The sequence below is a fragment of the Equus przewalskii genome, chromosome 12 (assembly GCF_037783145.1).
Source record: "Equus przewalskii isolate Varuska chromosome 12, EquPr2, whole genome shotgun sequence".
Taxonomy (NCBI): domain Eukaryota; kingdom Metazoa; phylum Chordata; class Mammalia; order Perissodactyla; family Equidae; genus Equus; species Equus przewalskii.
In genome coordinates this window covers 6,203,805-6,217,373 of record NC_091842.1, presented here as the reverse complement: position 1 = coordinate 6,217,373, position 13,569 = coordinate 6,203,805, and the positions used below count along the sequence as shown (strand labels likewise).

The following is a 13,569-nucleotide window of genomic DNA, read 5'->3' as shown; positions in this document are numbered from 1 at the left end:
AACAGACAGTGACACCCGTCAGTCTTTGCAGGAGGCACAATTCACCGGGAATCGTGACGTGATTCTCTAACCAACTGACAGTTAAGCTCAATAGTGAGTAACTCTACTCTGCATGACTACGGGTAGGAGGAGACTGAAAATTTTCTATTTAAGGTAAGATTTCTAATTAAGGTAAGTTTGGTAAAACTGGGGTTACATGGCTCCTTCAAAAGGGCTGGGTAGATAGTATCTAGCTTGGCCACAGGGTGGCTGGCTAATGTACATTAAGAGATGTTCAATGAATGACAATACCCAACAAACCAAATCTACATCCCCAAAGATAAACTCTAAGCAAAACGCCGCACCAGGAACATAGCTACAGCCTCTCAAGGGAAAAATAAAACCAGTTCTGGGTATAACGCGGATGACGCATCCCACGCGAAAAGCAAAGTGCACCAGATGGACAGAAGGATGAGCGTGTGTTCCTAAGCACTTGGTTACGATGCTGCTGGTTCAGGAAAAGTTCTCTGACACTGTCATTTTATAAAAAGCAGCGCAAAGATAGCGTGTCCCAGACTGAACTGTATCCAAGTTTCTGCTGTCTGGGTCCTTCTTCCGCCCCTCAGTCTGCTCAGAGGAGAGGGACAATCTGGAACCATTCTCAAATAATGGTCACGAGAGCCTTTTCACAGGACCCTGGTCAGTCGGATTCCCACCCCTACCCCGGCCCCGCACGACTTTCAGCCTCTAACAGCTGCAGCCGAGCAAGCGTACGAGGGCCAAGGACCACCACAACGATGGGAAACGTCAGTCTTAAGGGAAGCTCCGAAGAGCTGCTGGCATACGACAGGAAATCAGCTAAAGAGCGTAATCAGACATGCATCTCACCATCCGGAACTCTCAGAGTTCTCACTAGTGATCTCACATCTTAAGAGAATGTTTATTTTATTTTATTTTTTTAAAGATTTTATTTTTTTCCTTTTTCTCCCCAAAGCCCCCCGGTACATAGCTGTATATTCTTGGTTGCGGGTCCTTCTAGTTGTGGCATGTGGGACGCCGCCCCAGCGTGGCTTGATGAGCAGTGCCATGTCCGCGCCCAGGATTCGAACCAATGAAACAATGGGCCGCCTGCAGCGGAGCACGCGAACTTAACCACTCGGCCACGGGGCCAGCTCCAAGAGAATGTTTATTTTACTTGAATTGTATGTGGCAACATGCTCAAGCAAAGAAATTACCATTTTAATACTGTAATGCTGTATCAGATTATTTCATTTCAACCTCAATATATTCTTCAATCACTTTTTTCTTTTTTGAGGAAGATTAGCCCTGAGCTAACATCCGTGCCCATCTTCCTCTACTTTATATGTGGGACGCCTACCACAGCATGCCTTACCAAGAGGTGCCATGTCTGCACCTGGGATCTGAACTGGTGAACCCCGGGCCACTGAAGCGGAACATGCGAGCTTAACCACTGCGCCACCAGGCCGGCCCCTAGTCAATCCCTTTTAATTGTGCTTTATATCAAGTGACATGTAAATGTGTACACATCCGCATCTCTTTGACTTATTTGCAATACTTTGAGTATGCGCATTTTCTTTCTGAAAAAAAAAAAAGGATGTGAAACGAAGACAATTTTTTTTGTGAACAAAGACATCTTGTTATCCCCACCTGGCTAATGAGGTTCAAAAGCAGCTTTCCCTCGGAGCCGACCAAGCAGGTGAGCAGCTGCGGGATCCAGGCCAGCCACTGGATGGGTGGCACGCCGATGCAGTACTTGTCAACAGCGTCTGCCAAAGTATTTTTGTCATCATCAAAACTCAAAAGCCACAGCACCTAAGACAGAAGGAAAAATTCTTGAGTTGAATGAAACGTCTGAGGCCCTTAAGCAAGTGACTTTTCCCCAACATTAAAATACCACATAGAGTAGCTTTACTGGAAATGCAGGAACATATCTACAAAAGGGGACCAGCAATATTGCTAAACTTAAAATAGAAATGTTACAGGTAAGTAAAACCTAAAATTTGACTATAGTTTTTAATCTAGATTTAGCTTTAATGCCAATTACTAACTGATCCCACCTGTTGGCCAGCACGGGGCGCGGGGCATGACCCCAAGGAGCCAACAGGGGGATGAGAAGGGCTGGCCAACCTGCTCATTACACGTGTGATCTCACAGAAACAAAGGGGACTTTTGCTCCCAGTCTCAGATGACCACCCCTTAGGATCAGGGAGGCCACATGCTGGCAGCCTGGTGTCCACGGACTTCTGGAACAACTACACTTAGAAGCAAGCACATTCCGAGTCAGGCACTCAGGGAGCTCTGTTACTGTAACCGGTTTGTGTTGCTCTAGCAGGCTTTAACTACTAGGAGCTGATGTTCATCCCAAATTCTGACATTAAATCAAGAAATTCTAAAAAATCCAAACCTTTAACGCACAAAACAGAAAAGCAGAACCACCATCTTAAATTTTCTGCAAGAATTCGTTCTGGGTCCTATGTATGTGTTTTATGGGAGGGACGAGAGGGAGCGATACTGAGGAAGGAATCTCCATCACGAGCGCTCACCCGTGGGGCACATGTCAACTGCTGACCCTGTCCCTGGTGTTAGACCCAGGCAACGTGGGACGAGACCTCCAGGACTGAGACTTCACTCTGAAGGGTCTGCAGAAACCATGTGGTCAATGTCACCGGGGACTAGAGGTGAGCGGCTCTGTGGCTGTGTGTGCCGTCCCTGCAGGTGAAGATGCGACTCCACTGGGTGTCTGGCAGGTCAGTCGTCCTTGCAGACCCCTCATCCGGCTGCAGGCATCTCTGTGCGGTGTGAGATCCCACGGAGAACACTGGACTGGAGTCCTAAGACCCAGACTCCAGGCTCAGTTTTGCCTGGGCCTCCAAACATGTCCAGGAGTCAGTGTTCTCAGCTTTAAGGATTGGCACCTGAGCTAACAACCGTTGCCAATCTTCCATTTTTTTTTTTCTTCTCCTCCCCAAAGCCCCTCAGTACATAGTTGTATATTCTAGTTGTGAGTGCCTCTGGTTGTGCGCTATGTGGGACGCCACTTCAGCATGGCCTGATGAGCAGCGCCACGTCCGTGCCCATGATCTGAACCAGTGAAAGCCCAGGCCGCCAAAGGAGGGTGTGCCAACTTAACCACTGGCCACAGGGCCACTCCCCTGTTCTCAGCTTTAAAATGGAACAATGCAAGAGACTTTGAAGAGTGATGGGAATTTGCGAGTTAAGGCATGAAACAGCGCCTCACAGCAGCACAGACTAGTAAACAGCTGAATATTCACCCAGACTTGAAGGCTGCCAGGTGGTCTTTGGTCAAAGCTAATTCTCTGGTCTCACCTTGGCTAAGTACTTCCTGGATTTGCTCTCGTTCTGGTGCCGGCACGCGTGCAGGTAACAGGTGATGGCAGACACTCCGAGGTGCAGCTGCCGCTCCTTCACAAAGATGTTCTCCAGGTAGTCGCCCCACATGGCCCATGCCTTCACCAGCACGTCGTGCATCTGCACGGCTGCAGAAAAGGCTTTGTTTGCTTCCTCAGACCTAAGAGGGCACAAATCAAAACAGACCTTTTTTTTAGGCAAACTTCACATAACGTAATATCAGTCATTTTAAAGTGAGTAATTCACAGGCATTTGGGACATTCAAAATGCTGTGCAACCACCACCTCTATCTAGTTCCAAAACATCTTCATCACCCTGAAAGAAAACCCCAACCACTAAGTTGTTCTGACGTTTGGCTATTGCGAACAGTGCTGCCATGAACATTCGTGACCAAGTACCTGCTTGAGCATCCATTTTTCATTCTTTTGGGTGTATACCTAGGAGTGGAATTGCTGAGTCATATAATCCTATGTTCAATCTTTTGAGGAAGTGCCAAACTATTTTCCAGAGTGTCTGCCCAATGTTACTATCATACCAACAATGTATTAGACTCATATGCCTTATGAACACAGGCGCAAACACCCTCAAAAAAAATGCCAGCAAACCAATCCAGCGGCAGTATTTAAGGATTGTTCACCGTGACCAAGTGGGATTTATCCAGCAACGCAAGGTGGTGGTTCAACACACAAAAATCAATCAATACAACACACCACATTAACAGAATGAAGAAGAAAAATATGATCAGTTCAGTTGATGTAGAAAAAGCATTTGACGAAACCCAACACCGTGTCAGGATAAAAACACCCAACAAACTAGGAACAGAAGAAACTACCTCAACATAACAAAGGTCACATATGAAAAGCCCACAGCTAACATGATACTGTGAAAGGCGGAAAAACAGTTTTCTGAAGATGCCCACTTCTACCACTTGTTTAACTCAGTACTCGGTGTTCTAGCCAGACCAACTAGGGAAGAAAAAAAAAACACCAGAATGAAAAGGAAGATGAAAAACTACCTCTGTGTGCAGACGGCATGATCTTATGTACAGAAAACCCTAAAGAATTCACAATAAAACTATCACAGCAAATAAATTCAGCAAAGTTGAAAAACATAAGATCAGTATACAAATCAGTTGTATTTCTATACCTTGGAATGGACAATCTGAAAATAAGAAAACATTTTATAATAACATCAAAAAGAATAAAATACTCAGGAATAAATTTAACATAAGAAATGCAAGATTTGTACAATGAAAACTATAAGACATTGTTAAATAAAATTAAAGATGACCTGAATAAACCTATCCTGTGTTCATGGATTGGGAGACTCAATATTGTTATGATGGAAATACTCCCCAAATTAACCTACAGATTCAGTGCAATCCCTATCATAATTCCAGCTGCCGTCGTTGCCAAAGTGGATAACTTAAAATTCATGTGGAAATAAGGTAAGGGGTTAAGGGACCCCATAAACCCAAACAATCTTGAAAAAGAACAAAGTCGAAGAACACTTCACAATTTCAAAACTTACTACAAAGCAACAGTAACCAACACAGTGTGGTACCGGCGTTAAGAATGGACATACACATCAATGGAACAGAACTGTGTCCAGAAATAAACCTATACATTTCCAGTCAATGAATTGTCAGCAAGGATGCCAAAGCCATTCCACAGGCAACAAACGGTGCTGGGACAACAGGATATACACATGCATAAAAATTAATATGGACCACTACCCTCACGTCATATATAAAAATTAACTCAAAATGGATTAAAGACCTAAATGGAAGAGCTAAACCTATAAACTCTTACCAGAAATCACAGGAGTAAATGTTCATGACCTTGGCTTAGGCAGTGGTGTCTTAGACATGACACCAAAAGCACAAGCAACAAAAGAAAAAACGGACAAATTGAACTTCATCAAAATGACCAACTTTGTGCATTAAGGACACTAGCAAGAAAGTGAAAAGACAGCCTATAGAATGTGAGAAAATATCTGCAAATCATGTACCTGAAAGAGACTTATATCCAGACAGAAGAATTACAACTCAACAATAAAAAGTCAAATAACTCAATTAAAAAACGCACAAAGGAACCTAACAGACAGTTCTATAAAGAAGACATACGAATGGCCAATAAGCACATAAAAGATGCTAAACATGATTAGTCACCAAGAAAATGCAAATCAAAATCACAATGAGATACTATTTCATACTCACTAGCATGGCAATAATCAGAAAAACGGAAAACAACAAGTGGTGGCTAGGATATGGAGAAATTGGAAACCACAAACACTGCTGGTGGGAATGTAAAATGGTACAGCCATTGTGGAAAACTGTTTGGCAGTTTCTCAAAAAGATAAATGAAGCACCATATGACCCAGCAATTCCATTCCTAGATACATATCCAAGAAAACTGAAAACATGCCCACACAAAACCTTGTACATCAATGTTCATGGAAGCGTTGCTCACGGTAGACAAAAAGTGGAAACAACCCGAATGTATGGATATACAATGGAATATTATTCAGCTATGAAAAGGAATAAAGTACTGATAGATGCTACAACGTGGGCGAACCTTGAAAACATGATGCTAAGGAAAAGAAGCAAGCCACAAAAGGCCACACTGTGTACGATTCTAATTATGTGAAATGTTCAGAATAGGCAAATGATAGAGACAGGAAGTAGATTAGTGGTTGTCAGGGGACAAAGGAAAGGGAGAATAAGGAGTGACTGCTAACAGGAACGTGGTTTCTTTGGAAAAGACGGAAATGTTTGAGAATTAGCAAGTGGCGATGGTGGTACAACACTGTGAATATACTAAAATCCACTGAAATTGTACACTTCCAAACGGTGTGTTTATGGCAGATGAATTTAAAACATTAAGGTAAAAAGGATAAAACCCTTTCATCTTGACAAAATCACTTCCTCATTTAAAAATCAGCTAAAAATGCAACTCCTATACACTGAAAATGTGGAAAGCAGGCTTTAAAGCTCTACATATGGCAGCAGGCAGCATCCTGTGAGTATATCTCATTTGTATACTTTTTACAAAATTTCACCTGACTTTCATTTCTCTAAAACACAATTCAGCAACCTTTTTCTGTAATGGGCCAGACAGTAAATGGCTTAGGCTTTGCAGGCCACACAATTTCTGTCACATCTCCTCAACTCTGCGGCGTAGTGCGACAGCAGCCACAGACAACACCAGTGGGTGTGGGTGTGTTCCGATATCACTTAGAAAAACTGGACGCTGGTCAGACTTGGCCTGCAGGCCACGGTTGACTGACCCCCTGGCTCTAAAACAAAATCATCTCCATAAAAGGAATCAACTCTGTTCCCAAAGGTCGTGCTGAGAAAACGGGGAAAGGAATCCAGTTCTGTACTCCAGCAACTCATTTTTAAGAAGCTTTAAGTGATACATATCAAACTGCCTTATCAATCTACTGCAAGTGACTATCTCCGCAGAGGTGTAATACCTGAAATATCGCACGTGACAACCATCACTAAATCACACCGATTTCTAGCTTGAGCTTCACACCGGCTTCATGTTCTCACTAACTAAACAAGTGGCTGAGGGTCCCTTATCCTCCTCTTATATAACATACATACTTGTTGATCTGGGCCAGGAACATTCCTTTCAGTGCATAAAATTCAGCTGTCATCTCTTTAGTGAAGTATTTTAAGTTGGTAGATTCAATAACTTCAAGGCCCTATTAAAAAAAAAAAGAGTAGGAAAAAAGTTCTTGAAATTTCTCAACAATAATACAAACAGTTCATTAAAATATTTATCTAGGCAATAAGTCCTAAAGGTCACTGACAAGTGTACTTTAAATTGACAAGACTTGCCTGCCACGAATATCTGCTGACGAGCAGTACCGAAACTGAATCACTAAATGCCACATTCAGTTCTAGGCACCTTAAGGGTATTATTTTCTCCAAAGCTTTATATATCTAGTCAGCTTCATTGTCTTTATGAATATTCCTCTGACCACAACCAAAATCTACCTTATACCCACATACATAATCTTGTAGTTTTTAATTTTCTTTCCTTGAATACGTTAACCCAATACACGGCAGAACAGAGACCATCAAATGTAATTCAAATACTCAGGTGGTTTCCTTTCCCTTTCTTGTTTTGGAAGGACTGCTTTCCATTACTAAGGCTGTGTTTACAGAAAGTTCTACCCCTCCTTCCCTCTGATCTGAACCAGTCTCCAGGTGGACACTCTCAGTCTTTACTGGACCCCCCAGCCGGGGGGTAGGCACGGGGCCCGCTGGCACTCTACCTGCATACACTCGTTTTTCCCCATGACTCCTGCCAGTTGGAGGTAGCATTTGACTTGTTGTCGAATCTTCTGGAAGCAATCCACAATAGGAACGGTTGGAATAGTATGAATACGACTTAATATATCCAGAGCTACATTGACCAGTCCTTGTTTTCGGGCAATTTTCCCATATTGGATGATTGCTGAAGCTGATGCGTGAACCCCAAGCATAGCGTTATTTGAACTTGGATCATGCTGAGAACTATTCTCATAGGCAGTTACAATAGCTAGAGAGCAAAGAAATGAGTTATCAGTCCACGTCAAACATCTCAAAATGTTCCACAATAAGGCTTAAATAAAAAATGAAAAACACACACACATGGCTTATGGAAATGGGAAGCTCTGTGATAAACCTCATCGCTTTTCCTCGTATTTTGTACCAAGTGTCAGATGCAAACAGCACTAACTACTGAGATAAGCGTTACCATCTTGGCTAACTAAATCATGAAGGCTGCTGTAAACAAAGATGCCTGGCAGGGTTAGGGGCTGAGCAGGGGGGCCAGGAACACTGGAGAAGGCTACACACAGACACCTGAGAGCAGCTCTTCCTCGGGGGGACTTCCAAACCAAGAGGGCCACAACCGACAGCTCCTATCCCACTGGTCTGCGCCCGATGCAGCGGGCAGTGTCTAGCAGCAATTCTGTTCTAGCTAGAAAAATCTAACAGGTAGGGGGAAAAAATCTTCCCATCTTTCACCACCTGCATCTTTACCCTCGCCATACCAACCACTGACCATACCCACCAAAAAATAGAAAATCTGGTAAAAGAAAAAACAAAACCAAGACATGAAACCAGAACAGCAGGGTGTCTGGAAAATTACATGATGAATGCATGCCGGACCAGGTAGGTTTACCCTGGTAATGATGCTGCCTCCACATGAAGACGCTGCTCCAGTGGGACAAGTCGTCAGACACGATGGGCAGCCTGTTCCTCCAGGTCTTCACCACCGTCTTCATGTCGTGCAGGCTGTTGTTCCTCCCCAGGTTGGTTGGCTGTAAGCCTGCGTTTATTTGCGCAGCTTCCTGAAGTTCGATGATTTGCTGGGCTGCCTAAACGGGACCAGCGTAAGAGAGTCCACTGTCAACATTTTATTACAGATCAAATGAGGAAAATAAGCCACAGGTCAAGCAGGAGTCTGGCCTTTATAAAGACCTCCCAGATCAATTACCAAAGGAAGCACTCAAAGAGACTCTAGATTCCAGGTTCAATTTCTTCCTCACCTCAAATGCTACTCTCAAGTTTAAAACCTCAGCTCTATGGCTACTGTGAGACAGGAGCTGGGAGAACAACCTTGCTGAAGGGCAGTCTCCAAACTCTCTCTCTTGTCCACTCCCTTTGCCACCAACCAAGTGTGGCTCTTCATGTACAACGTCTAGGACAGGACAGCCTCGCGCCCTTCCCTCAGGCTTTCCTGCCATCAACATTTAAAGCCCCAGCCATAGTAAACGTCTTAAAACACGGTTCTGGTGATCTCTTTGGGCTGACACTGCTTCGTCCACATCCCTTAGGAGTCTGTCTAGCCCACTACACTTTCAATCCCGGCTGTGCTGCTGGCCCCAAGCTCGCAGTGCCGTCTGTCTCCTGGGCGGGGGCCCTGGCCACAATTCTGAGCCTGAGCCAACTTTCCCCACCGAGCCCCACCTCCCCTCCCACAGGGATCCCCTCCTCTGAATGCTCACGTTTATTTCCTTTCCTACTAGTACGGCACTGAGTGACACTCTCCCTCTTATTTTCAACTTTGCTTCTTATATGCTTTCTCCCTCCAGTTAGATGCTCCCTTGAGTCAGAGTTCACATTTTAAAACTGTCTGAATCTCCCAAACGAGGCACCTTGTTCAGTCCTCAGTATCCTGGTGTTTGGTCTTAATTTTAAAAATTGCCTAGGAGAATTTATGCTTTCCACCTATATTTCAAATGTAGCTCATTATATTCAGATTTTTGAAAACTTTATCTAAGCCCCTCCACAACCAAAGGCTTACTGAAAACAGAATGACGGGATGTTTGTTTGGAGATGTTAGTGTGTTCCCAGAGTTGTACGACCCTCACCACTGTCTAACTACAGAAGCTTTCCGTCCTTCCCAAAGGAAGCCCTGGGCCACCGGCAGCCACTCCATTCTCCCTCCTCCAGATACTGGTAACCGCTCACCTGCTGGCACCTGAGAGCAGCTCTTCCTCGGGGGGACTTCCAAACCAAGAGGGCCAGCACCGACAGCTCCTATCCCACTGGTCTGCGCCCCTGATGCAACGGGCAGTGTCTAGCAGCAATTCTGTTCTAGCTAGTCTCCAGTCCCCAGGGATGTGTGTGTGTGCACGTGTGTGTATGCGTGTGCAAATGCACGAGGCTAGAAGAGTGTAAAGAAATGTATCCTGTGAGAGGAGAAGCAGGCCAAGGGGTTGTGGGGAGAGATTGCTTTAGAGACGAGCAATGGAATGGTAGCTCACGGGGCTGGAACATATTGTCAGAAACAGCGAAGACGACACACAGAGCAGGAAGCCAAGGCACAGGCCACTTAACCCGCAGTCTTAAGGGCCGCAGAGGATGTGAGACCGTGTCAGACCGAACAGTGAACACCACACTGACAGTGGTACAGTGGGCATTAAGGAAAATTCCTGAAGCAAAAATGAAAATCATCAAAATCACTCCTGAGGATGGCTTCTGTCACTTAAACCCCTTGGAAGCTCCAAAATGGGGAGCAACACTTGATTCCTCCACATTTTGACTCTGGCCTTCCTTTCACTGAGGAAGAGTTTACGCAGCAAAGGACAAGACAAGTGGAAGGAGTGTCCTCTCTGCCGTCCAGCTCGGTTTACGAACCCAAGCCTGGACGGGACGTGCTCTGCTGTGAAGGACCTGAGACAGCACTGTACCCACCTGGAGAAGAGGTGTGTGCACGTGGGACACGACGTGGGGCAAACGCCGCCACTCGCGGATGGCCAAGCTGCTGGCCATCTCCACCAGGCGCTCGATGAAGCTCAGCTGCTGCTCCTCGGGGTGGCAGATGGCCAGGTAGCCGCGGTACATGTTGACTTTCCAGGCCATCTCCTTGGGACAGCTCACTTCCACCTGGGGGTGAGAGAGCATTACATAGGAAGCGATGGGCATTCTTCCTCTCAGTATAAAGGGTCAAAAAGGAAAGCCAATTTTTTTGCAGCCACTTATGAAAAGCAATAAACAGAACTTAAGCCATAAATAGATGTTGATTTTCTTTAGAGAAGTCCCACATTTAGACCGCTTTTTCTGGATACTCTCCTTTCCCGAATACCAGTGAGAGGCCCATCTCTCTAGCTACTAAGGCATGCCACAGGCTCCTTGCTTTAAGGGCATCAGTAGTTCCAGAAAAAGAGGACACTGATCAACACCATTAGGACAACCAGATTAACAGTCACTACTGGGCCACAATGTCGCCAGCCTATTTTCCACGTCTTAAATACACGTTCACCTCCCCTCTGATAAATGCTGGTGTAATTTTGAATTATTTCCAATTCACACCATTATCCTGGGAAATTAATCTAACTTGGCGCACATTATACAAGGAAGCAGAAGACAGAGACTCAGGGTGATATCAGGAGTGAACAGTCATAAATTTCACTGTTCTTTAAAAGCCGCACTTTTTCATCTACCTTAAAATTTCCCCCAGATTTCTTATTTCTCGAACATCAGTTCTACTATGAAGTAGGCTGAGGCTGGAGCCGTCGCATTTCCTGTGCCTGGCCTCTGACCCCTGCTCCCGCACACGCGGCTGAGCGCCAGGCGCAGGCTCCATGTCTGCCCCTGAAAGCACCTGCGTTTGCCCATCACCTTCCAAAGAAAGCACCAGAACTCACTACATTTTACCAATCTCTTACACAGCATTTAAAAAAGTAAATGATAAAAAATTAAAGTCTTTTAAAAAATAAGCTCTTTGTGTATAAGATGAGAGACGATATCTTTGTTGATATCCTTTTGATAGAACTTGATAGAACCTGCCGTAACAAGATCAATAAAACACTCATTCTGAAGCACGTCTGGGAAGTTAATAAAAATTGCACAAATTTTCATGCTGTAACACTATCTGTCCAAATGACGTAAGAATAGTAACGGTGATAATAACGTCATCTTGCATTTATATAACCTTTCAGCTTGTTCTTTTACGTCCTACTTTTTCCAAGCACATTCACATTCACGGCCCCTCTTAGATCTCAATAACCAGTGATAAAGAAAATTCAGGAAGAATAGGCACATGAAAAGATGCTCATCATCGCTGATCATCAGGGAAATGCAAATCAAAACTACACTAAGATATCACCTTACACCCATTAGAATGACACAAATATCTAAAACTAATAGTAACAAATGCTGGAGAGGTTGTGGAGAAAAAGGAACCCTCATACACTGCTGGTGGGAATGCAAACTGGTGCAGCCACTATGGAAAACAGTATGGAGATTCCTCAAAAAATTAAAAATAGAACTACCATACGATCCAGCCATCCCACTACTGGGTATTTATCCAAAGAGCTTGAAGTCAGCAATCCCAAAAGTCCTGTGCACCCCAATGTTTATTGCAGCACTGTTTACAATAGCCAAGACGTGGAAGCAACCTAAGTGCCCATCAACAGACGAATGGATAAAGAAGATGTGGTATATATATACAATGGAATACTACTCGGCTGCAAAACAGAACAAAATCATTCCATTTGCAATAACATGGATGGACCTTGAGGGAATTATGTTAAGTGAAATAAGCCAGCGAGAGAAGGATAATCTGTGTATGACTCCACTCATATGAGGAATTTAAAAATGTGGACTAAGAACAGTTTAGTGGATACCAGGGGAAAGGTGGGGTGGGGGGTGGGCACAAAGGGTGAAGTGGTGCACCTACAACACGACTGACAAACATTAATGTACAACTGAAATTTCACAAGATTGTAACCTATCATTAACTCAATAAAAAAAAATTCTGAACTCAAAAAAAAAAGAAAATTCAAGAAGGCAAACTTGTGAGCACATCTGCTTCCAACACCGTCCTCTACAGTTACACCAATCTCACATTTTCTGGACTTAAATGCTGTTCAAGATTGGCTTCTGTCCATCGCAACACCCATCCTCCGTAACACGAAGAACAAAGGCCTCTCTTCTACTTTTTTCCTCTACTGAAAAAAAGTTACCCCATGTATTAAACCAAAGCAAGAAAGGTACTCCTGCAGCAGCCCTACAGTCGCAACACACAGGAACAAAAACCAAAGTAACTTGTTGAGTTTCTTCCCTTTAAATACCAGCCAATGAGTAAATAATTTAGTACTATCAAGACCATTTGAAATTAATTTATTGCATTGCTCAGAATGTTTATACATATACTTAGAGCTTTTTCCTAACCAGTAAGTACCTTACGATTTTTAGAAAATAATCAGAGTTTATGAAAGAGCAGATTCATTTGTCAGACCTATGGACAGCATGATTAAAGAAAGAATAATCAACCGTAAATGCGTTCTATCAGCTATATATATACATATATATATTTACCAACATAAGTGATTAGTGATTTCTTGGAGAGACAGGAACTCCTGCATCAGATGCGGAATTTCCCAAATCCCAACCAGAAAGTCAAGCCTGGACTCCATTTCCACCCTCTGTGGTTAACAGCTTGTGACTATTTCAGGCTTTCAAGCTTCCGAATTTTGTTAAAAATCGACATTAGTAATAAAATAAACACTGCAGCCACAATGCAGGTTAAAATTTTAGGTTCACCATTTCAAAGAAAGTGGCCCCACAATCCCCATGTGCTTTTGCAGACTCCACACTGAGAAGAGAGGGAATCACTGGTGTGAATGTAAAGAAACCCTTACGGAGTGCGACCAAGATAACGGCCTTCTTCCCTCTAAACCCCATAACGTGAA

The 13,569-nt window shown here is 43.9% G+C and overlaps 1 protein-coding gene across 22 annotated transcripts in view; it reads right to left on the bottom strand.

Moving 5' to 3' along the window:
• TRRAP (transformation/transcription domain associated protein) overlaps positions 1 to 13,569 on the bottom strand; it is a 117,345-nt gene that overhangs the window by 17,137 nt on the left and 86,639 nt on the right. For 13 of the 22 annotated variants that reach the window (XM_070567449.1, XM_070567458.1, XM_070567459.1 and 10 more), the window contains 6 exons: positions 10,568 to 10,759; positions 8,517 to 8,745; positions 7,657 to 7,922; positions 6,980 to 7,080; positions 3,328 to 3,529; positions 1,648 to 1,812 (listed from right to left, as the gene is read on the bottom strand). In XM_070567449.1, the coding sequence (XP_070423550.1) occupies positions 1,648 to 1,812; positions 3,328 to 3,529; positions 6,980 to 7,080; positions 7,657 to 7,922; positions 8,517 to 8,745; positions 10,568 to 10,759 (1,155 nt within the window). The remainder of the gene's footprint in view (positions 1 to 1,647; positions 1,813 to 3,327; positions 3,530 to 6,979; positions 7,081 to 7,656; positions 7,923 to 8,516; positions 8,746 to 10,567; positions 10,760 to 13,569) is intronic. The other 9 variants (XM_070567455.1, XM_070567464.1, XM_070567463.1 and 6 more) reach the window with 1 other exon arrangement.